The following is a 24,061-nucleotide window of genomic DNA, read 5'->3' as shown; positions in this document are numbered from 1 at the left end:
ACCAAACAGCAGGGTGGGGTGGAGATACAGAAAGAGAGAGGGAAAGGGGAGAGATACCAGTGATAAAGTCCAGTTACCTACTGCAGTGTGTGACTACTGGACTTTGTGTTTCTCTCAACCAGACATCCTGAGAACATGTACATTCATGGCAACACTAGATGTTATAGACCTTACCTTCTTAAAAGTGTACTTTAAAATGGGACCTTTAAATGTCTCCAGATCTTCAGAAGCGCTTAGGGTTTTTCAGCTAATAGTTATGGATCATGGACACTTTTGACTCTGCATCTTGTAGCAATGTGAAAGGCAGGTTTTGTTCTTTTTTACTGATTTTTCATAGTCTTATGTCTGCCCTGCTGAGAGAACAGCTAGGCAGGGTGGAATTCCGTGGTCTACATTGCACCTTTTCTTGGGAAACCCTGAAACTGTGCAAGTTGAGGATTGCAGGGTGGTGTAAGAGTGGAGGGACATGGTGAAAACCACATCCAACAGAGACTGAGAGACTGCAGTGAGGAGCAGGGAGGAAAACCAGGTGTGAGAGGTTATGGAACAGTTTTCTAGGAATGGGGGCAGGCTGCAGGGTGAGGCAAATCCTGAGTAATTTGCTAAAGCTCTGAAAGTCATGGAGCTGGCCGAGAGCAGCTCTGGAAGTAGGGACTTGCTTTAACTGGTAAACAGGGAGCAGAAGATGTATGAACCTTCTATCTATTTATTTATTCCTGCTTTGTCTTGCCTTGTCACTTTGAGTTTTCTCTGTTTAACCATTTTGGGGGAAGCTGACTGAAAGGAAAATGTCTGGGCAGTGCCACCTGGAAGCTGTGGCTGTCTTGGTGTACTTTGGGCAACAGCTACTTGGACTAGACCCTGTGCTACCAAATAGCATCTAGCCTTGATATTTGGTTAGTAGTTGATGATGTATGTACTCCTTATTCATACTCTTTATGCTCATTAGGCATTGCCATAGATTTTGGGGTTTTCTCCCCTCTTGGGGCTTTATATTTGCCTGATACTTTTCCTCAAACTGTTTAATTTTGGCCAAGAATGAAAAAAGCAACAGATAGACACTCAGTTTCTACTGAACTGCAGAAGGATTTGGACCTCTAATCCATTTCTTTGTCTCTGGAAACTGTAGCCTTTGTTTGTGTCTTTAGTCTGGCCTTTTAATTTTGCATGTATTCTTTAGTTTATTTCCTACTTAATTGTTTAGCTGTTAATTTTAATCTCCCTTTTCTGTATAATCAGTTTCATAACTGTCCTCACTATCGTTCAGTCTGAGGCGGATTTCACTCCTATTTAATTCAAAGGCAATTCTATTACTGAGTTTAACATGAGCCTGATCAGCTTCTATTTTAGTAAATGACTTTTTTTTTGGGGGGGAGGGGGGGTAAAGCAAAAACAAAAGTTACAAGGCTGAATAGATCCTTGAAACAAAATTATTTCGTATGCTGAAGCAAATACATGACAACCTTGCCAGAGATTTATTAAGGTAATATTTTTAGAACATTTTGTCTCTCCTTCAGTAAGACAACAGCTAGATTTTCAAGCCTCCTTATAGAATCAGGAGCAATTGTAATATCTTTTACACTACTCATGTATTAATTCTGAAAAATGGTCTGAAATATATTAGGAAATCACTACAGGAGATCTCACAGCATGTGAAGAACCACTGTACTTAATTTATGTGAAAACAGCAGGATTAAATTCTCTAATGTTATTGCCACTTATGTTTTACAAGAACCGTGTCAGTGCCACACAGATTCTAAAGAATGAGTTAAAAGTTGTGAATTCGTGTAAAAAAATGTTTTATATAGAAGAGAAAAGTAAAATTCAAATAGATGAACTCATTCTTTGTGGCCTGCCTGTGCTCACACTGGGGATTTTGCCATGGTTCATAGAAGCAGGGTCAAGCCTCAATGGTAACTTGTTGAGAGCACACATTTTTGTTCATCGTAATTATCCTTTATGTCCCCAGTTTGCCAGGAAAATAGAAGGTGCTTAATTTTCAGCTCATGAGTAGTCCACAGAAATCAACAGATTTGTCTGCTTAAAGACAATTATACTCTCCAGGGCTAAACCCACAGCATGGTGTATTCTCACGTTTGTCACTTTTAAGATGCCACCAAGCTGCTCAGCACTAAAGTTCAGCTGCAACCTAGTCCTGTGGGTACTGCAGCTTCCAACCTGGTACGTTTGCAAAATGGGATAATTATTGATATTCCCAAAATGAATCAAGCTGAGTCTCATAAACTAAGCTGGGGAGTGTCTCAGCTGTCAAGTCCTATGAAAGAAAGATTTGAATGTTTTTATTTAAAAGAAACCATTAAAATTAAGGTCTTGAGATTGTAAAAATTAGGTTTTCAGGATTCTTAAATCTGAGTGACTCCTCTGCAGGAACATAATCTAAATGTTTTTCTAACTAAAGAAGACATTGCTAAAAAAACAAGCTGTTTCATTATTCTATTCAAAGAACTGTTATTAAAAAAAAAAGTAACTTGGAGAGGTGATAAGAAGTTTGTAGCTCTTTTTGCAACACATGGAAGTTCTTTGTGTTGATATGTGGGAGTTTTGATCCTTCATTCTGTGTCTTTAATCCCATCTTGTTGTTTGCTTAGTATTAGCAAACTGGATTAGTATAGCAAATTTAAAGCTGCAACACAAAAAAAAGAGAATACGTAGTATACTCAGTTCAGAAGGTATTCTTTTTCTTTCAACTTAACAGGGGAGTAAAATACATCACTTTCTTGATCAGCTGCATTTGAAATTTTTATTATTGCTTTCATGAGCTCAATACCTTCCCAGGTGTTCATTGTCAGCTCAATACTGTATGGCCTTCTGAATGCATATGCAGTGATGTTCAAACATGGGAAAACAATGGAACTTCTTTAAAAATGAAGCTTTTTACCTTTCATCAATTCAGCCCATTTCCCAAGATAACCTTATTTTATAATTTTATATAGGATTTTATTAAAATAAATTATTTGAAATAAATTCAAATAATATTGAAGTTTATCTGAAAGTTAGCAGTACTCAAAATAGTGTTTTTCTTTGTTAGCTTCATTCTTAGAGTATATAAACAAGGAGAGACTTTTCATTCTTTGTTCCGGATGTTTCTAATGTTTTCACAACTTACTAACTTCCCCTTACTAATTCATTGTTAGATGGCTTCTTTTATTAGTAACAAGTTGTAATATCAAATAACCTTGTGGGTCTGTTACACAGATATATAAATAGTAACCATTTCACCATTCACGTAACAAGATGATGGGAAAGATGCAGATAGATTTGTGTGAAGATATCAAATAGCAGCATTCAAAATGTAGTCTGGCCAGCATACTCTCAAGGTTGAAAAGAAATATGATTCAAAATGAATTAACTTTATATAAGGCTGTTAAGCTATCGGTGCTTATTATTATGATGGAAGAACAGTCTTACTTAAAAAAATAAAAGCTATTTAGGACCTTATGGATAAGTTTAAAACAGAGGCTTTTTGCAGCAAAGGGAAGTTGAAAATAAATGCTTCTACAAGATGTAAGGAGCATCTTGTTCATAAATGCAGTGACTGTTTAGCTGGACCTTACATTGTTTAAACACATTACAACATTTGTTCAAACACTAATATTTGACAAAGGTGCATTTTTGTTTGTTTTAAATAAAAATCATATCTGTTCCAAGTCTGCAAAACTACCCTGAATGGTTTGTTTCTTTGCAGACACACTTTCAGTGTTTGGTGGTTGTCAGCTGTGTTGTCCACTAAATAAGTGATTTCTAGCTTTTTCTCTTATCATAATTTATGCACCTGTAAGAGGTTCTGTCAAGTAATTTATAGGAAGCACAAATTCCATGTACATACATCGTATTTTTAAAAATACATCCCAAACAAAAAAGGTGTAGGAAGTATAAAGCAAAAAGAAGTAGGAGACTGCATTTTAGCATCTGCATAGACAAACTTGATTGTTGTATACCAAGCCATATTATCTCCTTTGACTCTTGTGAGTTGTCTTTGAATGATGGATAACAAAAAAATTTGTAGGAGATATTCTGTTAGTTAAAACATGTTATTAAAAAAACCGAAATAACCAAGAAATAAAGGCAGATAATTGAAGGTATATCCTAAAATTCAATGAAAGCATGAGGAAATTTGTAATGATCTAACCTTTTAAGAAAAAGATAAACAGTAGCTATTTTTGCATGTTACCCTTCTATAGAAGCATAAGAATGTTGTCAGGTTTTGTGTCTAGTTTGGAGTAGGGACTGGAATGCAAGTTTCCTGTCTTCTAAGGAGGTGCCTTACCTGCTCATTTGGTCGGTACTCGGGGGAGGGCGATCCTCCTCAGCTTCTTCTTTCAAAATGCATTGTTAAAAATTTCCAGCATAAGAGAATTGCTGATTGATTGTATAACATTATGGTCATGCTCTCCAGTTATTTTCATTGTGTTCTTTCAGATGAGTAGATTTTGGAGGTATAATACATTTAATGATATAAATGGGCAGATGTATGAATTTCAGAGGCTTTTGCTGTTTTGTAATTTTTTAATTTTGCTTTAAGTATAATTTAAGTATAACTAATGAATTATAGGAGACAAATTTGAGGTAATTTTCTTCAAAATTAAAAATTTATTTTCATCTGAAACTTACCATCTCATTCTTAGCAACAGCAATCTCATTTTGACAAAATTTCCTGGTATGTTTAAGCTAGAATGTTTCCAATATAGCCAATAGTTATATTATTCTAATTTGCACAATCCAGATCAGGACTACATAAAAACTTTTAAACCAAACATGCTAGAAATATTTTTTTCTGAATATCAGGTTAGAAACATATTATGAGCATAATTGAATTTAATACTATTCCCAAGAGGCAATTACTGTTTCAGTGAGAACAAAACAGTCTTATTAGAGACATGAAAATACCATGTATCTGTTTGCCAAATATGTCACTAAACTGTACACAAACGAGCTGAATACTTATTAATAACAACAAAAACGATTGAATGCTGAATATGGTTATCACGATTCAACTGATGTGAAGTCAAAAAAGATGTAACTCGCTAATATGAACATGTTGGCATGAAATATGTTTTTTAAATCACTCATAGTTGATCTACGTGTGGTTTTACTGAAGTTACTAGCATAATGATGTACGATGATAGTTAATGGGCAAAGATTTGAAAAAATATTTGAGTTAAAAATAATGCTTTTCTGACCTAAATATCTATTCCTATCTATTCCACCTTTTTTTTTTTTTTGCAGGGGGGTTATGGATTTCTTTTTCAATATCCCATTCAAGAATGACACAACGTGGCAAAACTCATGCAGTTTGAATCTAATTGCAGTTGGTTACTGGTTTTATTAATATCAAGGTTAACCAGCAATCAGTGAACTATACGTTCCAGGGTCAATATCAGAAATGCAACAGATAAACCACAACATCAGATGCTAATAAAATGTTAATATATGCATACAAATATCTAAACAGTCTCCTGTATATTTTCCCAATATTTTTGAATAAATGCACATGCTGAGTTACATGCAGAGAGCTCCCACTCACAGGACACGAGTTACCAGCCCAGCCTTTCTTCTGGGGGTGCAGGTTCCCCTATACACACCTGTCCTGTAAGAGATGTAGGCTTTGTACCCTTGTGTGTATCTCTGCAACCTGGCAATGCCCACACTGGTGAGACAGCACCTCTGGAGTTCACACTTCCACACTTGAGGTGTGTCCCCCTGCATGGTGCAGTGTTATCAGTTTGGGCCATATGCCTTCTCAGACAGTTTTTGGGTGTCCATTTGTATACACTCTTCTTTGCCAGGACCCAAACTGCTGTTTCTGTGTGTACCCTTTTCTCACTAATTCACCATTATTGATGATACATATCATATTTATTTATTTTAAGGAACTGTAGTAATTTTATGTCTCTTACTGTTTTATCAACATTTTTGGAGTGAATCATACATTTTTTTTCTTTTCTGCCTTGATATCCAGTCACTAATGCTTAGTAAAATTCAGAATTTCTATTCTACACAATATTTTTTTTTTTTTTTGGGGGGGGGGAATCACTATTTGAATACAAAAATGAAAATTCTGAAGATTTTTGAAAAGGCAAAAACTAGATAACATGTATCTGGAAGTGGAACATTTTGATTATTCCTGATATTTATCTTAGATCCCAAGTTTTGCAACTTACTACAATGCCTAGTTTCTCATCGATATGCATGTCCTAAAGTTACAAATTAAGTTACAAATTAAAAATCCCAAACTCTCCAGAAGTCAGATGTGAAGCTAAGCCAGTTTCCAATGAACAACATTGCCTTTAGGTCATCTAAAGATTTTTTTTCAAAATCCTTTCTCAGAATTTCCTAGTTTCTATAAATCAGGCTTTTATATCAAAAAACAGCTCTACAGGCCAAGGATGCATGGCCAACATGGCCAAAACAAGGATGCCTTTCCCTTTTTCTAGCTTTGCCTTCCCTGTCTTTAGCTGTTCTCTCTCCCCCAGTTTTTTCCATCTGCAATGTACAAAGCATTTTATTTTTACTTCTTTGCTGTCTTTTGTGCACTCTCCGTTTTTGACAGCCCAGTCCACGTGGAATCTCTAGAGGGAGCTGGACATTGATCCTCCTCCTTGTGATTTCTCAGGCTCTCAGATTCAGCTGTAGGCTTCCAGCTCCTTGTGGTACCTCTTGCATGATTTTCCACCTGCGCTGCTCTGTAGTCTTCAGCCCCTTTTTGGGGAAGAAAATGGTCTGTTCAGGGCAGAAAAGCTTTCAAACAGCCAAACCTCCAGGGTAATGAAAAGAGAAACTTCCAAGGAATTAGAAGGGGCCGCACTGAGCTTCCTGCAACCCTTAAAGTCACTGGCTTAGTTGAAACCAAGCCTGAAAGCGAGGACCTACTTTCAAGGATGCTGTGGGCAGGTGGGGAATTGCTCAAAAAGCTTTTGTAACTTGTGTTCTGTCCTCCCTGGTCAATATAAGGTTTTTCTATTTAAAAAAAATAAAATAATAAAAAAAAAAGTCATCATCATTCTACTCATTTTCATTCTAAAGACAAATCTTTGTTAGTTTTAAAATCTCTGCTTTTCTCTGGGAAGCTCCCTATGAGGAAAATGTCTAGATAGGTCTATGCCAAAGCTATGGCCAGCTCAGGGTCCCATTACTTCATCGTTCTATGTAAGCTCACCATCTCCTTTTCCTTAGGCCAATATTGCAGGTGCTATCTTTGATTCGGGTCTTGCCCCAAAGGTCTGCCCACCAAGTCTATGTTCCTGTCTTGCCATTTTCCCCTATATGATAATTTAAGGTCAGTTTCTCTCATCTTTCCAGCATGCTCAAGGGCTGCATTAAGGGATGCATACGTTACATACTACGGTTTCCTCTTATTTAGTCTGAATAACTTCTCTGCTCCTCTGTTCAAAACGTTGCTGTTAATATTGGCTCCCTGGATACTTTTACAGTCTCAGTCTCTTGGTTTCCTCCACTAGTTCCTTCCTGTGTCTGCACAGAACACAATAAAAGTGAGAAAAAAATACAGAATATTGTAAGACTTGTATTTTTATGTATGGAATTGATTGTTAATTCAGCATCCAGATTTGTTATAATTGGAGATGGGGCTGGAGGGAGGAGAAAAAAGGCAAGCAAGCTATGAATTAGGCAATTCTGAAATGTCAACATTTTTGTGAAGTTCTTTGAATAGTTTTTTGAAGTCTTGAAAAAAAAGTTGGCTGGAATGGTGATATCCATATTGTCTACTGAAAATTAAATGGCTTTGTCTTTTTTTATATATATATATTTTTAGGTCCGAACATGGATTCTTACAGTGGGATACACAACTGCATTTGGAGCAATGTTTGCAAAAACATGGAGAGTTCATGCAATTTTCAAAAATGTAAAAATGAAGAAAAAGGTGAGGGGAAGTAAACTCTTTTCTTGTTGCCCTGTAATACAACTCTCTAACAGTTTTGCTACATTACCTGGGTGGCTGTACTTGTGCTGACTCTGTTCATGTGTCACATTCAAAGATCCTGAATGGTTTGATATTGAGGCTTTCTTGGTCTCCTTTGTAGTCTCTAAGAGTTGGAGTCAAGCATCAGCCCTTCAGTCTTTATAATGAGAGGTGGACAGTAGAGATGGCTGTAAATTTTCAAAGTTAGTTCAGATCCTCACTTTTATTCAGTATGTTTTTTATGCATCCAGAGGTGGTCTTCTGGTAGATTCATAGCTGTTATGAAATGTTTTCTGTATATATCTGTTTAGGATGCAGGCATTACACACAATTTTTTCATGGATTTGTAGGAGGAAAGAAAGGAAAATGCTGTTTATACAGCTTTCTATTTGTAATTTTGATTGAAATTTTGTAAGTTTACCTTAAGACTGCTTGGAATTGAACCACGCTAGTTGTCTCTGGAATTTTTGGTTCAGCACGTTTTCTCTATAAACAATTAGGCTTAGCTTAGGAGTACTACAACAATTCATGTCTGTATTGTTCATTTCATTTGCTTTTAATCAGATGGTTTTATTCTAAAATGACAAAGCTGGTGAATAGAAATCAATCTGATGGAGAAAACAGTAAGAGAAATGTGCATGAAACAGAAACAAAATTGCTATTATTATAGTGAGAAGTAATACCAAATGCAGTTCCTATAGGCAGCTGAATAGATTTATTCTAATAAGTGGTAAAGAGTCATTTACACCCAAAATAAGTAGAATAATATTCCAAAACCTTGTCAGATTTCTCAGTTTGTTTCCCTCTATATGTAGTCATGGAAGAACTGTATTACTACTATTTTTGTTAGTACTATGTTATTTTTTCCACAGTTGCAACATGTAGGGAGATGCTATCACCACAAGATACACCTTTCCCTGGAAAGGTTTTGGATTTAAATAGACAGAGAGAGTTAACTCAGTTTCTAAAAAGATTTATGTCTCAGTTTATTAAGGAAATACATGACATGGCTGGAACTGGACCTAGCACTCTGGCACCTTTACATAGCCACCTAGTACTTTACTATTTGGTCATGCCAGATTTGCTTAAATGTGTGTTAATGAAATCCAAAATATCATTTAATGTAAAAAAATAATGAAAAGTAAATAACAAGTATCTTAAAAATAACTAAAACTGTAAGAAATTTATGTACCAGAAATAGTGTCTTTGGATGGAGGAAAGTGGAGACCACCCTTTCTGCACCTGTGCAAAGTGGCCACATAATATATCAGTTTATGCTAGCAAAGTCCAGTATATATTTTTAAAGTATCTTACACTACCTGTATTAAAGACTTTTAACCAAAGCTGAGTCAGTATTTTACCTTCTTGAAAAATGAAATTTTACATTGCAAATATATTTTCAGCTATATTGGTAAAAATCTTTGTAAATTAGTGAAGTTACATACTGGTGGGGTAACACAAAAATATTTACTTGATAACCTTTATTATCCTAAGAATTTTATCATTTCTACAATACATATTATTCCAAATAGAAATAAGCAGGTACTTCAGTGGACTGTCACCAAGTATTTGCTTTATTGTTTTTTAGAAAACATTTCATTTTAGAGCTTCAAGTTGCTACTCGATATTAAATATCACTGTCATTTAGTTAAATGTAATCCTCAAAGTCTGTATAGTGGCTGTTCTTCAACAGGCTCATCAACAACTGCAAATTGCAATTATTTATTCACAGCTGTTTGTTAAAAATTACTTAACATCAGTTTAAAAGGCACTGACCAGTATAAGGGATATAAACTTTCAGACACCTGGATGCTGACCTATGAACTACTTCACTGTAAGTGATACTGAAAACATCAAGGCTATTACAGCATCTTATTCAATATTCTGGAATTCAGAAAATAACACATTTTGTTCTGTAAACTTTAAAGGATCATAGCCACAGAATTATCTTGGTTTGCTTTATTTGGATTTTCCACTCCAGAACACAAACATGAATCATAAGGCAACAATTTTCTTAATGCAAACAAATTAGCTATACAGGGTAAATGTTTACTAGTCCTACTTTTTCTTTGATTTGCCAGGATAGAGCATTTTTAAGAGTTGATTGAAAAACATGGCATTCTTTACTTATGTCTTACAAGGATATTTCCATTTTCAGCAGATGTAGTTTACAAAGTATTTTGTATCTATGGAAGCATAAGCAACAGAAATTTTCACAAACAATAACTAACTGATAAATAAAGGTAGTCCTGTGTGAAAAAGCACATTCATGTTTCTTGAATTAGCTGTGCCATGACAGCACGTGACATGACACACAGCAGTTTCAATACAAGGAGTACAAAATTCCAAAATTATTTAAGTACTATGGAGCCTATTAATTGGGATCGCTTCGGTTTCCACCTGTATATAAGTATGACAGTAAAATCTGATATTTATGCCTGTCGTCCTGAATATTTTAATCAGGAAAATTTTCCAAACAGAAAAATTTCTTCACAGAGTGGAATAATGTCTGTGTGGCTTTTGAAAATACTGGTTCATTCATTTCATGGAAGTGGGTATTAAGTAAGGGAGAGAAGAATATGGTGAGTGAATCTATTTATATTCATCAGATAGGGCAAAATTGCTTCTAGACTTTTACTGGACACTTATCTTTGTGAAGAGATGAGTAGATTTGTGTCTCATTGTGAGAAAATATATAGAATTTTAAATAATAATACACTATAGCTCCATTTTAGCTCAGTGGAGAGTGTAACTAAATGATTTAGAGTATCTTGAATTAGCTGAAGATTTTTATTTACTTCTGTTTATAAAGCTCTCAAAAATCTCTTCTTTTTTCACCCATTTATACATCTACTCCTTTGTTATTGCAAAAAAATAAACAATAAAATTCAGAATATACTCCTTCTTCTATCAGGCTGCTAACTGAGACATTTTGCAAGATTCCCAGAGCTCTGTTACCATCTTTGATCTTGCTAGAGCTCAAAGGAAGCAAATTTTAAATGTATTCATTTTAGCTGGATCTGAAACAGAGGGATGCAAGGGAATCAATTTTTGTCAGATGGAAATGATAAATCAGTAGGGAAAAATAAATTAATTTTGAGTTTTTAAGAGGTTAGTAGAGATAATGGAAAGTAGAATGGAATTAGTATCAAAAATAACTGTAACACTTATAATTGAGGTGTAATTCTGATACATCTTTCTGTTGATTTTGGGCTGCAGAATGTCTTCTGCTCAGAGGACGGCAAAGTTTTTATGTTTTCCTTGCCAGCAGGAGGACTGCCAGTGGGTAAAAGAGGGAGAAGAGAGTATCAGTGGCAAGAGAGCCTGTAGTGGCCTGGGGAAGCTTTAGCTAGCTGAACCATCTGAAGAAGCCAGTCTTTGTGGTAAAGTTTAGAAGGTTGTGAAGCTGTCTTTTTTGATGGGAACTGCATGGTCAGGTTTTAGGGGGCATTAAAGCAGTCCTGCGTAGTGACTGCCCCTGCACAACTCCAGTATGCCAAATAAAGACCATTCACTTTTGACAAATACCACCATAAAAAATCCAAAGCAGTGATATTTAAAGATTCCATAAGCTTTATATATTCTGTTCCTTCAAAAACAAGTATTTGACCATTTGTAGGTGGACACAATAAAACACGATGATCTGCGTCACAGTGCTGCATGTTGCAGTTAGTATTTGAAAGTACCATAGTTCTCAGTTGCCATTGCTGTGATAAGCTTGTCTTACCTTTACCATAGTACATTCTAGCTCTGTCTATTTGTAGTTAATCCTTTAACTGTGACATCAGGGGAGGGATGATTTATGTTTAATTTTCACCGAAAATATTATCAATGTACTTAGTTATTGCTACCACTGTAGATTTCTGGTGGCATATGTTTTTACGTTGACAATATTATTGCAAGGTAAATATAGAATATAATTGCACAAAGGATGTTTAACAGCATCTTTTCTTAAGACTTGTTTTGCTACGGCTTTGCCGGTATTATTCTACTTGATGATATTTCATAAGCTTTTCTCTGTTCTTAAATTTACTGTGTGACTGCAGAGTTCTCAGATATTAAAGGTTTAAAAAGCTTAACAAGTACTGAGAAAAGATACTGGTACTATCCAGGGTTAGAAAGCTACAACCAACCACAACAGAGAAAAATGACTTACCAGTCCAGCCTGACTTAGCTATGTCTGTCAGGCTGCAGTCTGGCAAACTAATCTTGCATTCAGCCTACTAAATCCTTAAAAGACTTCTGAAGAGAGCTATGGTCTTCATGCGTTGCAAAGATGGGTAAGAGATTGCACAGACTGCTTTGGTGACACTAGCAGATGGAATGGAGACTGGTACTGCAAGGGGAACCATGGGGCACAGAGGCTGGGAGCAGGGAAGAGGCTGAGAATGAGAAATCAGGTTCGCTGCTAAGGGCTTTGGAGGAAACGGGAGCCTGTCCAGATAAAAAGAATGGGGAAGAGCCTGGGATTATAGACTGGGAGAAGGAGTTGAGGAGGGAGACTGAATTTGGATTAAAATTCTGACACGTGAAATAACATTGAAAGCCAGGAAAGAGTTGAATGGGGCAAGGAGGACGGTAAGAAGTGGTCAAGAAAGCTGAGTATAGTGGAACACAGAGCCTGAGTTTGGGATTCAAGTGCCAAACTCTAGCTGAGGGACTAGATCTGCTTTAAAATTAGATTAAGATTGAAATTTAGAGGCAGGATGGGAGACCTGAGAAGTAGTGACATAGACTGGGAAAGAAACATAGGAGTGGGAAAGGAATAAGAGGCAAGAAAAAGTTGTAATTAGGTGTGGCCGGAATGGTTGCCACAGAAGTTTGGGCAGAGCATAAAAACTGAACACAGGATTTTAGAGTTTCCCTGTTGTTTTTAATATTACTATGTATCTGTAAAACCTAAAAGCGAACTCTGTTCCTTGTCTTCCTGCTATGCTGTTGTACAGCTTGTGATAGCTACTAGTTATTCTTTTAGCTCAAGCTTATGAGGTGTGCAAAAATCTAAAGGTTCCTTTTGCTGGTGTGTGAACCTCACTGTAAATTATTTCTCTTTCATTTTGTTTAAAAAGAATGGGCTCATGAAAATGTTAAAAGGCTTATGTTGTGGCTAAAAAATCAATCATTGAAAACCTACGGCTTGCTAGGATCTCTACAATGTACATTTGTTCCTCTGCATGCATTATTAAGTGCAGCCTTAGTTTTCTACAGGATGCCAGTGTCATGTAGCAGACACAGTGAGTGCTCTGGGCAGGCAATAGGGCTGTGTAATAAAAGGGGCAGTCTTCTGTTGCAGTCTTTTTCCCTTAAACTGGAAAAAAATACATAATGAAAAAGGTAGTAGGAGTTTTGGGAAAGGTGATCTCATGTATAAGATAGTTAAGAGACGACATGAAGAAAAACAATTAATTGCCAGAATTATGTGTTATGCTTTAGAAGTCTCTCTGAACATGGTTTTTGAGAAGCAAATTTACTACCTGAGTGAAGCAGAGCAAGAATTCTCAAACTTTTTAGCTTGTTGCCTTCCCACTCCATTTTTTAACACAAATGGCCAACCCACCTCAATTTCTATACTTAATGGTCCATAGACAGAAATGCATGGAAGGCTGGAAGGGGTAAGACACCATCCATATCTTTCTGGGCAGCAGGACACACGGGTTGCTCCAAGCAGCCCCCAGTTCTGACCCCTCCAGTCGGGGTGGGCAGTGGCTGGCTGTGTGCTCTCACCCCGTGGTACCAGCTGCAGGGAAGCTGTCAGTACCTGCAACTGCACAGAGTGCCCTGGGGAAAAAAAACAGAGAGGAAAAGGCAGTTGGATGCCACACACTTAAAAGTTTATGTGCTGCTGCCTTCTCCTCACAACTTGTCTGTTTATTCTATCCCCATCCCTCTGTGAGAAAGTTTATAGGATGAGTGTAATCTCTAGTTGTAAACTTTTCTATAGGTTTTTCAAGCCATCTATGGAATTTAAAATTTATTAGAATCTATAATCTTTCTCACAGAAGTCCTAAAGAGGTTTTAAAAGAGATACTCATTATCTCAATAATTTAAAGATAAACAAGGCAAAGTTTTCCAGATTATATTGACAGAGGGATTAGGTCAGAACCTCACAGGCCATATATTATTTGCTCACTTAAATGCCTTTATAGATGTAGTTCTGTATTAGTGTGAATGTAGATCTTATTACCTAATCAGTGTTTTCTGTAACTACTGCTAGAAAATATTTTTCGAGGTCAGTTTTCAGATTGTAAATATTTACACTTTCCCGGGACATTTATTTCAATCTAGCTAGAGCTTTTTGTGTGTATAACAAAAAGCTATATGCTGGATTTCCCATACATACATAGCATGCACCTGTATTTCATTAAGTATATATTAGAGACCATAAGTCTGAAAAGGAGATGTGTCAAGGTCCAAAAATTTGCTTTGGGTAACCATACCAGCAGTAAAACAATCTATAAGGGACCATCTCCTGCAAATGAACCAGCACATGGATACCTAAAGAAATGTTCTGTGTTACTGTTCAGTCTTTGAGAGTAAGCAAGACAGTGGTTTGAAATTTGCTTGTTTGGGATTTTTTTTTTCCTTATGAATATTTACCACTGGACCAAGTAATCCATGATACTTACAGTGCAGCATAAATTATTCAGGTATAGCTTCATGGGTTATTAATATACAGATATAGTACTTCCTAAAGCAACACAAGTGGAAACCAAATTATCTGATTATTTTTTTTTTTACTCAAATAGCTGTAACTATAAATTTTAAGTCCAAAGCTTTGAAAATAGTCAGTGTAATCCTAGAATCCATATTTAGATGTAAAATAAGCATCCTGTTTGTCATAAAAGCTGATCAGCCAAAATGCCAGCCGGGGAACAATAGGAATCACATTTCTAAAATTTACATTCATATAAATATGGATCGGGGAGCTAAATCTCAAGCTTCTGTCACAGAAAGAAGTTGAGCTAATGAACTGTACATCTAGGAGAAAAATCTGCTTTTGGAGTAATTTATGTATGTAAATTTCTGCATGGTACAGTTTGATAAGGCTAAACCTCAGTAGCAATGAAAACAATGAAAACTCTGTGTGAAATGTAACTGCTCATAAACAGCACTACAACCATAATTTCTATGTATTATGAGACTAATGGATGACAGAGAAATAAAGAACATGTCGCTATACAGTATGAAGCAATTTATTCCTGAATAGCTTGAAATTGGATTGTAAATGTAATCAAGTGCATTGATGTCCCCAGCTATTTGGTAACAATGTAGTATGCTTTCCCACAGAATTGTTCATTAAAGAAAATATTAAATTCTAGGTATTTTAATGTTATCTCAAACAAAATCAGAACATTTATTCCAGACCATTCAAATCCTTTGTGCACTTTTTTCCCGAAGATTGGGATCCCTTTTAACCCTAAAGATGAGCATTCACAGCCGTGGTAGAAATTCCTCCACACTTACCGCCGTGCAATCTTGGGCTCAGCAGATGCATTTCTCTCAAAGGTGAATTTGACCTGCTGTGTTGATGGGATATGCAGCTCTCTCATGACAGCATATCTTGCTTTACTTATGGTAGTTCCAGAAGTGAACAGAATGTTGAGGTTTGTTTCTAAGAAAGTTGTCATAGTTTAAACCCAGCCGGCAACTAAGCACCACACAGCCGCTCGCTCAGTCCCCCCTCACTCAGAGGGACAAGTAGGAGAATCAGAAAGGAATGTAAAACTTGAGGGTTGAGATAAGAACAATTTAATAATTGACAGAAAATAAAAAATAAAGAGCAATAATAATGACAACAACAACAGTTATAATGCAAAGGAAGGAGAGTGGGAGAGGAAGGAAATCCAAAGGGAAGGGAGGAAAGAAAACAAGTGATGCACAGTACAGCTGCTCACCATGCACTGACCGATGGCCAGGCAGTCCCTGAGCAACGATCCCCAGGCCCCAGCCAACACCCCCCACCCCCCCACCCTCCCAGTTTACATACCAAGCATGACATCCCATGGTGTGGAATGCCTCTTTGGCTGGTGGCTGGTTCAAGTCAGCTGACCTGGCTGTGTCCCCTCCCGATTTCTTGTCCCCCTCCAGCGTTCTTGCTGGCAGGGCTTGAGAAATTCGTAAGTCCTTGACTTAGTGTAAACATGACCCAGCAACAACTAAAACCATCAGTGTGCTATCAACATTGTTCTCACACCAAATCCAAAACACAGCACTGTACCAGCTACTAAGAAGAAAGTTAACTCTATCCCAGCTGAAACTGCCCTCCAAAACATTGTATAGCAAGAATGGTTGGTTCTAATGCTGTGAAGTCAAATTTCTTTAGTGCCATTTGGTTTTTAAGACTACAATGTTTTTTTTATTTTTGTCCTTTCAAGAGTTTTGTGAAACTAGCCATGTTATATCATTCTGCATGCTCCTTATGGTTGGATCAGCAATGTTAGTAAAACAATCCTCTCTCCAATTCTCTAATGCATTGTAGCCATAACTAACTGTAGCCAAAGCTCAGGCTTTCAAAGATGAAGATTTTTATTTTTTTTTTAATTTGTCACTGAATACCTCTCCTTCTCTAACCTGTGTAAAATTTTTATCTTCTATCACCCCTAGAGAGCATCCCCCTAGGATGTTCCCCCTTTCTTTTACATGAATTGGAAGAGAGGCAAGATGTCTTCTAATCAGATAGCTTCTCCTGGCAGCACGGCATAGATTCAACACATCCACATTTGCAGTGCAGTTATTGAGAGGGTCAGTTTGGCCAAAGTTGCTCTGAAATTATCCTAAGCATGAGTCAGAAAAGAAGACACGTTCTAGAAATAAGCGCTTTAGCAGGCTAGTGACTGTAGCTATTTAATTCTCAAAAACAAGCTTTTTGATCATTTCCGATTGTCCATTATTATCAGTAGTACCATGCATTCCACTATCCTGGAAAGCAGTAAAAATCATCAAGTTATTAGACTGAAGGGGGTCACAGCAAATCCTCACAGAAAACATTTATTTTTAAGTTTATAAGTAGATATACAAATCTTTCATCAAATTAATCAAAATACCTCTGAAAAAGTAAAATGTCTTAAGCTTAGCTATTTACTGCCAGTGACTTCCTGGTCAAAAAACCTTGCTACTGCAAAATACGCTTTTAAAGTGTTAGCATTCACTCATTAAAACTAACGTAATTGCAGTGTGAAGTGTTCCCAATACTAATCATAGAACCTATTATAGGAAATACTCATAATAGCTGTTCAAAAAGACCATTGTAGAGCTATTGGAAACAATGGATAATGTGTTTTCAATACTTCTTTTTTCTCATTCTGTTACACAATAGAAATTAAGAGTGTATTACAGAATAGATCTCTAAAATATTAATGGCTTTAATAACTCAAAGATAGATATCTCCATCAGCCCATGTATGGCAAAGTTCACCTATCTACTACTGACTGCATCACCAGCCTCACAGCGCCATCCCACTTGTGCCGACCCACTAAACATAGGGGAGCAGCCCTAAGGTATCTAGTAATCGTACTGTGAGAAATGGAAGGTTAGTTTATGCAACAGAGACACTATCCTGAAGGCAAGTTTAGGAGTGGTTGTATGGTCCCTTTTTGCAGCTTTGCAGACTTTATAATTTTTTTCCCCCCAAACTCTGTTATTTTCTCACTTTCCCCTTCAGTTCAGAGGGAGGACTTCTATCAGCATGATTTCTGTATGTACCAAGGAGAGGAAGATTGGGTTTCAGATTTCTGAGAGCTTCAGTAATTGCTGTCAGTGCTGTTCATTTAATGGAATAAGGTCTAGGAAGCTCCACAGAGGGATCCTTTAAAGAGGGTTTCTCTCTACAGATTCCATTCCAGGAGTCAGGGAAGAGACAACTGAAAAAAAAGTTACTGAATAGCATTAAGTGTTTATCCAGCTAGTGCCAGAGGCAAGGGACAGATCTGTCAGCTAGACTAGAAAGGGTTGATCTACCTAAGAGAAACCAGAATTGCCTTCTTAAACAGAAAAAACCCTAAATTTTCAAGGAAAAGAAAATGTATCTGAAAACCTATAACAAAATAAAAATACTCCCAGCCTTGCTATGCTTCTATGAATGCAATTAATAAAAACCCCAAACAAATAAACAAACCACCAATATTTACCAACAGATCTTCCTTTAAATTTAAAGATATTTTATTCTGAAAAAGGGAGGTAAAGTTCCTGATAGCAAAGAAACTAACTCTGAAAAAAAAAAAAAAAAAAAAAAAGACAAGAGGAAATTAACTATTTGATCCATGCAGAAAAGCTCTTTGTGGAACTCAGAGAGTACAAAGCTAATGTTGCATCCTGGAGAAGAGAGTAAGCCTTTACGTAAGTCTCCTTGTTCATGGTTTAGAATGGAGCTCAGCTTTAAGGTCCCTGTCATACACATTTGCAGAGTTGGTTTCTAATAAGGCAAGAAATAACAAAGTTTTCCTTTGCCCAAACTACAAAGAGGAAGCCGAATGTTGAATTACTGTTTTTTGCCAAATTGCCACATGATCCCATAAACAGGTGGAGGATAGCGTCCTGCAGGGCACAATGGAAGCAAATGAAAAAAGCTGCACAAAAAGTCTGTGAAATAATAACCACATGGACAGCTGAAGTTGCTGTGGCAGGTGGTACAGCCTGTGATAATTCTAGAAAATCCCCAAGGTTTTCATGAGCAGAAACTTCATCCCAGAACTTCAGACAGATTTTATATCTCCTATGATCAAACTGCAAGGTCTATAAAAGGTAAGGACTTTGATCTTAAACTTGTCTTCATGGTCACAAGTTTTCAGAAAAAATTTGATTTGCTCATACAGCGATGTTCTGAGAAGAAAATGGCCTACCAGTTTCTGTTCTGAGTGAATTTGTTTTGAGGACAGATAGCTTCATATCCAGATATATAGTCCAGACTGGTAGCAATGGCATTTATAACAGTGGGCAGATCTGCCAGGATGAGACAGATTCACCTATCCAATCACAGATGGTAGAAAATATTACTCACAGATGCTGCTGTATGAGAGCTTGGCTTCAGCAAGGAGTCAGCAGCACTCACAAAAAATGGATTTTATTAGCTACCCTGCATTTCTCCCAAGGCTGATCTACTGTATGCTAGAAGGAAGATAAAAAGGGGAAAAGCAAGGATCTTCCTCTGAAAGAAGAATATTATATTTGATTGTAAGGAGCCTCCGTTGCTCATGACTTTCTTCTGTCAGACACAGAAATTGTTGGATTCACAAGATCTGAGTCAAGACTCCTTCAGTGCATCTGGTGTTTCCCAAGGAGTGGATGTACTGAATTAAGGACTGCTGGTGTGTGGGAGTGATGGCCGGGCAGGGGGAAAGCTGGGCTTTCTGTGGGGGGAGGGTGGAGATCAGCAAGCCTCTTAGAGATGCTGCTAGTGACACACCAATGGCATTTCTCAGAACAAGTTTATGTTAGGACGTTCTGCTAATCACTGTCAGAAGTGAAAAATAATTGAATCGCAACACCTCGTTACGAAATGCTAGCATTTTGGTGAAGAGTGCTGCTGCAGAGCTGCATTACTGCTGTGGCTTTGCCAGGGACAGACCGTGGTGGCGATGGCTCCATGGGGCAGCCTCAGGAGCCCCGCCGTCAGCCCGCTCGCCCTGCATGCAGCACTGGCAGCATGTGCAGACCGCTTCCTCAGATTATCTCATGGGCTTTTCTTTTGCTTGCCTTCCTTCTGGCTGTCTGGTGGACGTAAGGGATTAATAACACCTGCTGCCAGTGACAGCTGCTGTTACGCGCCTCTCCCCTTCTGTCCAGAAAAGGGCCATTCACAATGTAACACAGGAAAAAATGCTCCAAGAGGTATCCAAGGAAGAGCTCCACTGTTAGCTGCATTTCTGCTTTGATTTGTTCTAATAATTACCCGCCCCCCCAAAAAGGTTACCAAACTTATATGTGAACTAAAATACCAATATTGACCTACAGTAGTGCAGGGTCAGGTACAAATAGAAGATGCACACAAGCAGGAAAGGGCAGTTAGCGATGTGATTCTGAATAGGACGTGTTAATATGAGATTTCTTTTGACCCTGTTAGTGAGTGGATTATCAGTATTACTGCTTTTGATAGTATCCTTTTACTCTTTTGCTTCTGGCATTACTGTACCACTTTGATTAACATTACTGAGTGTTGGCAAATCTGCATCTTACTCAACCCAACTTGCAATGTCAATATAATTGGTACCAATTTGGAAGGCAGTGGGCTAGCTGTCACATGCTTTACCTGTCCCTGGTAAAACGTTCCCTATTTTCATGAGAAAGATAAGGCATCGTTACTGATGTTATGGGTTTTTTACAAGGAACTTTTATGGTTCAGTAGAGCAGAAAGAAACATTTCTGGCAGATTCTTTTCACATAGCTTTAAATTTCTCAAATGCATATTTTTAGATGAAGTAAATTGTTTATTAACACCTCTCTGGTCGGGGAGCAAAGGGAGGGGAATATTTCAGAACACTAATTTCTCTGATCCTAAATTGTGCCCAAGATATGTGGAATGAATTGTCCTTTAAAGGCTCCTGTTTCTGCCCATTGGCTACTGAGAGAGGTTAGACATACAATGGTTAAACAGCCAACTTTAGTAAAATAAACCCCATCCGTTGAAAAAGAAAGACCAACTGAAATATGCCAATAAAATAATTTATCTAGCCATTTAAGAGGGAGAAAAAGAAATTTGGGTTGAGGGTCTACATTTCATCTAAATCCAAATTATCTTTGGACTTGATTCCCCATGGTTTTCTCTTCTACATCTCCACTCGCACCAAGAGCAGCACTAGGTATGTTTTGACAAGCCCTGTTTAGAGGCATTAGAAAAGAGATAAAAAATGTATGAGCTTTTTCTGCAGAGGGTAACCTCAGTGATTAACAGTCCTGTTTCAGCTTTGCTTGCAACTTGGTAAATGACTAAAAGGTTAGGTATGGTTATGTTTTCCCAAAGAAGACAAGGGACCAAGGTGTGTCTGAGAATCTTTGCTTAATACCTGCTTTCCTTTTAGCCTCAGGAGGAAAGACATTGCAACAGTCTTCCTCCTCCTTGTGCACCTCCCACCAAGACAACTTTTCCTTGAAAAGTTCTCCTTGCCAAACCATCCGGCAGTGAGACATACCACCATGAAAGCTTCACCTTTCCCCTCGACTCACCCTCTCCAGGCATGCCTGTGCTATCTCTGATGAGATGGACACACTGCCTTATCACTGCTGCAATACTTTACTATGCTGCAAACATGTGGAAAGCATCATTTTCTGGTCCTCTATGATGATGGTGGCTACATGGATTTAAATAACTGGTCTCAGGAGATGAAAATAATGCATCAAGTCCTTTAAGTCATTCTGATTGCTAGCCTGTTTTACACTCATTTTACTCCAAATGATTTATAAAATGAACTAGCAGATTAACAAAAAGCGGTGCAAAATATTGCAGAAACACCTTTCAAAATGAAGAATATATCTCACTAAATAATATGAAAACCAAACTTTCTGAAGTTCCTCTTGCATTATTTCAAATCATATTCATACAATTCAATAGGTATTCAGTGCAAATACAATTTATTCTAGGAAGGCATACCACCCTCACCTGTATTGATATTAGCTCACACTTCTGGCTTTTTAAGGCATTTTCAAAGTCCTAACAAGTTCATCAAATTGAACTGAAATAATTGCAAGTTTATTAAGCTGCTCAGGCTTGATGTTTTTGAATATTTAATTTGGATTAAGCCAACTGTTTTTGAGAACCAAAACTAGGTGAAAATATGTAGGTTTGTCCGTGTTGAAACAATTTGGCAATGTCTTTTGAATATTGGATGAGTGTTCATTAGTAATAGAAGTACATACTAATTTAAAAAACATGAACATAGGCACAAGAGGACTGACACAAAGTTAATTTAAGCCTGATATTTGAACATGCTTAGAGCCTTGCAACTGAAATAATGTACTTGCAGTGTATTTTTTCTGTGTTGCTACTGTGTAGCAGTAGAAATAATATAGATATTGCATGCAGCTATACAAGACTGTAAAACATGGTTTTGCTTGTTATTTTTATTAGCAACTTGTTTTCTTTTTTGAACCTAAAATCCATGCAAAATTAAAAACGTGTTTTAAGTTGCATGTGAATAAAATCTTCTAATCTTGATAATATTTAAAAAATATAACATCCCTTTCTGCTCCCTGGGTAACAGAGGCAAATGTTAAACACATACACACAAAACCTCAAAAATTAACTTATCTTTTAATACCTGGCAAGTGTGTCAACAGCAGTGATCTCCAGAGGTCCCTTCCAACCCTGACCATTCTGTGTTTTCCACGTCCGAGAAGGTTATGAAGAAGTGAACACTATAAATCTTAGTGAAAACTGTCTGAACTCCTGCTGCTCTGACAGATGTAATGAACACTTTTGCGCATTTGCACACATAAACACCATAGTGACTCTCTAGAATATGAGGGGGTTATATTTTCCAGGACTTAATATTAAACCTGGACTTCAATATCAATATTTTAGAGTCCTCCCAATTTCTTTTTAGAAATTGGAATGCACTTTAGATACTTCTAACAACCAGGAAACAAACTAAAATAATTTGTGTCTTCTTGCTTTTAGCTTTTGATATTTCTGAAACTTTTATTTGTTCATTGTTAAAAACCCTTTTTATTAGCAGCCTGTGTTTTTCTCCCTATATAGGACTAAAACTGTACAGGGATCTATCTATGGCTCATGGGAATCTCCCCCCCTTTTTTTTCCCTTTTTTTTTTTTTTTGTCTCTCCAGATCATTAAAGACCAGAAGCTACTGGTGATAGTTGGAGGGATGCTACTGATTGATCTTTGCATCCTGATTTGCTGGCAGGTTGTGGATCCTTTGAGAAGGACAGTGGAAAAGTATAACATGGAGGTATGTCCTCAAGCCCAAGTAATACTTATGGTTGCATATCAGTATCTAAGATTTCTGTAAGAACAAGCTAAAGTTGCACTAGGTTATATGAAAGCAGGTCAAGCTGCGTATTTGGGGGGAAGCAGGATTCTGTTTTGTAAAAGCAAATACAAATTAAGTAACTGCAACCAAAAGAAATTGTATCTGTAGTTGAAGGTGCCACATTTCTGTCACTTGTGAGAGATTTTAGATGAAAGTGTTGTAAACACAGGAGAGTCCTCTGCTAAGACTCTCTATTAGAGTCTGTTGCAATAAATAATAGATTATCAGAACCCATTAGCAGATTTCAGTAAGAGCTCATTCAAGATAAGTGCAGAAGGGGTCACTGCTTAGGCTGCATTCTTTATGGAGATGTTCAGGAATTATGTTACCTACTGCTATATTTATTTTCAGTAATAGCATGAGCATACACACACTCCGTGATTGTTCCTATTTTAATGTCATTCTCAGAAAGGTCATGCTAGAGATTTTCATAGGGAGGAGGTAATAACTTAATGCCAGCTGTACAAATCTTCCAGCATTCAGGTAGGTTTCTAGAAGAAAAGCTTTCTGGACAAACTGACAGCAGGAAACACAGCAGCAACAGTGCAGAACTAGGATATTAAAAAAAAATCTATCTGTATGCAGATTAGCAGCATTTGAGAGTTTATTACCTCCAACATGGAAACTGGTAATAGCTGAAAACTAGATTATTTGAGGACAATCTAGAAGTGTTATTCTATTCTTCAGTATTTGGCAATCAGTAAGAAAAAGAATGGTAATTTTCCCTTCTGATGTTAACATTTGCAAGAAAAGATATATTTTATTCCATTATTTTTACTTTGGTCTTACTTTGCAGTGTAGCTCTGGAATTTTAGTAGAAGTATTTACTTTTTATTTGAATATAATTTGTATAAGGTGTTTTAGAACGATGCCTCCTAAACTGCAATGGATGCTTTTCAATCATTTTAGAGTCTGAAAACATACTTCTCAGTCATTCCCTAGCATTTGAACGTTTTTTTAATAGACTCCCCAGTTACTATAGTTGTCAATAAAAAATGAAAAATGTAACAGAAACTTGTCTTGTGGAGACACTTCTGCTTTGTGTTTGTAGAGCTTGAAACAATAGCAGCTTGTCGATAGACTTGTTTGCTTCACTTCTGCATTTACTGCATTGCAACTGATATTTCGATTGCCAGTGTTGTT

General features: G+C 37.0%; 1 protein-coding gene across 1 annotated transcript in view; it reads left to right on the top strand.

Moving 5' to 3' along the window:
* Nucleotides 1-24,061, top strand: part of GABBR2 (gamma-aminobutyric acid type B receptor subunit 2) — a 487,844-nt gene that overhangs the window by 323,325 nt on the left and 140,458 nt on the right. Inside the window, exons 12-13 of the mRNA XM_037381548.1 lie at nt 7,793-7,900; nt 22,715-22,837. Of these exons, the coding sequence (XP_037237445.1) occupies nt 7,793-7,900; nt 22,715-22,837 (231 nt within the window). The remainder of the gene's footprint in view (nt 1-7,792; nt 7,901-22,714; nt 22,838-24,061) is intronic.

Source organism: Falco rusticolus, chromosome 3 (genome assembly GCF_015220075.1).
Source record: "Falco rusticolus isolate bFalRus1 chromosome 3, bFalRus1.pri, whole genome shotgun sequence".
In the NCBI taxonomy this organism is placed as follows: Eukaryota; Metazoa; Chordata; class Aves; order Falconiformes; family Falconidae; genus Falco; species Falco rusticolus.
This window is presented reverse-complemented; position numbering and strand designations above follow the sequence as displayed.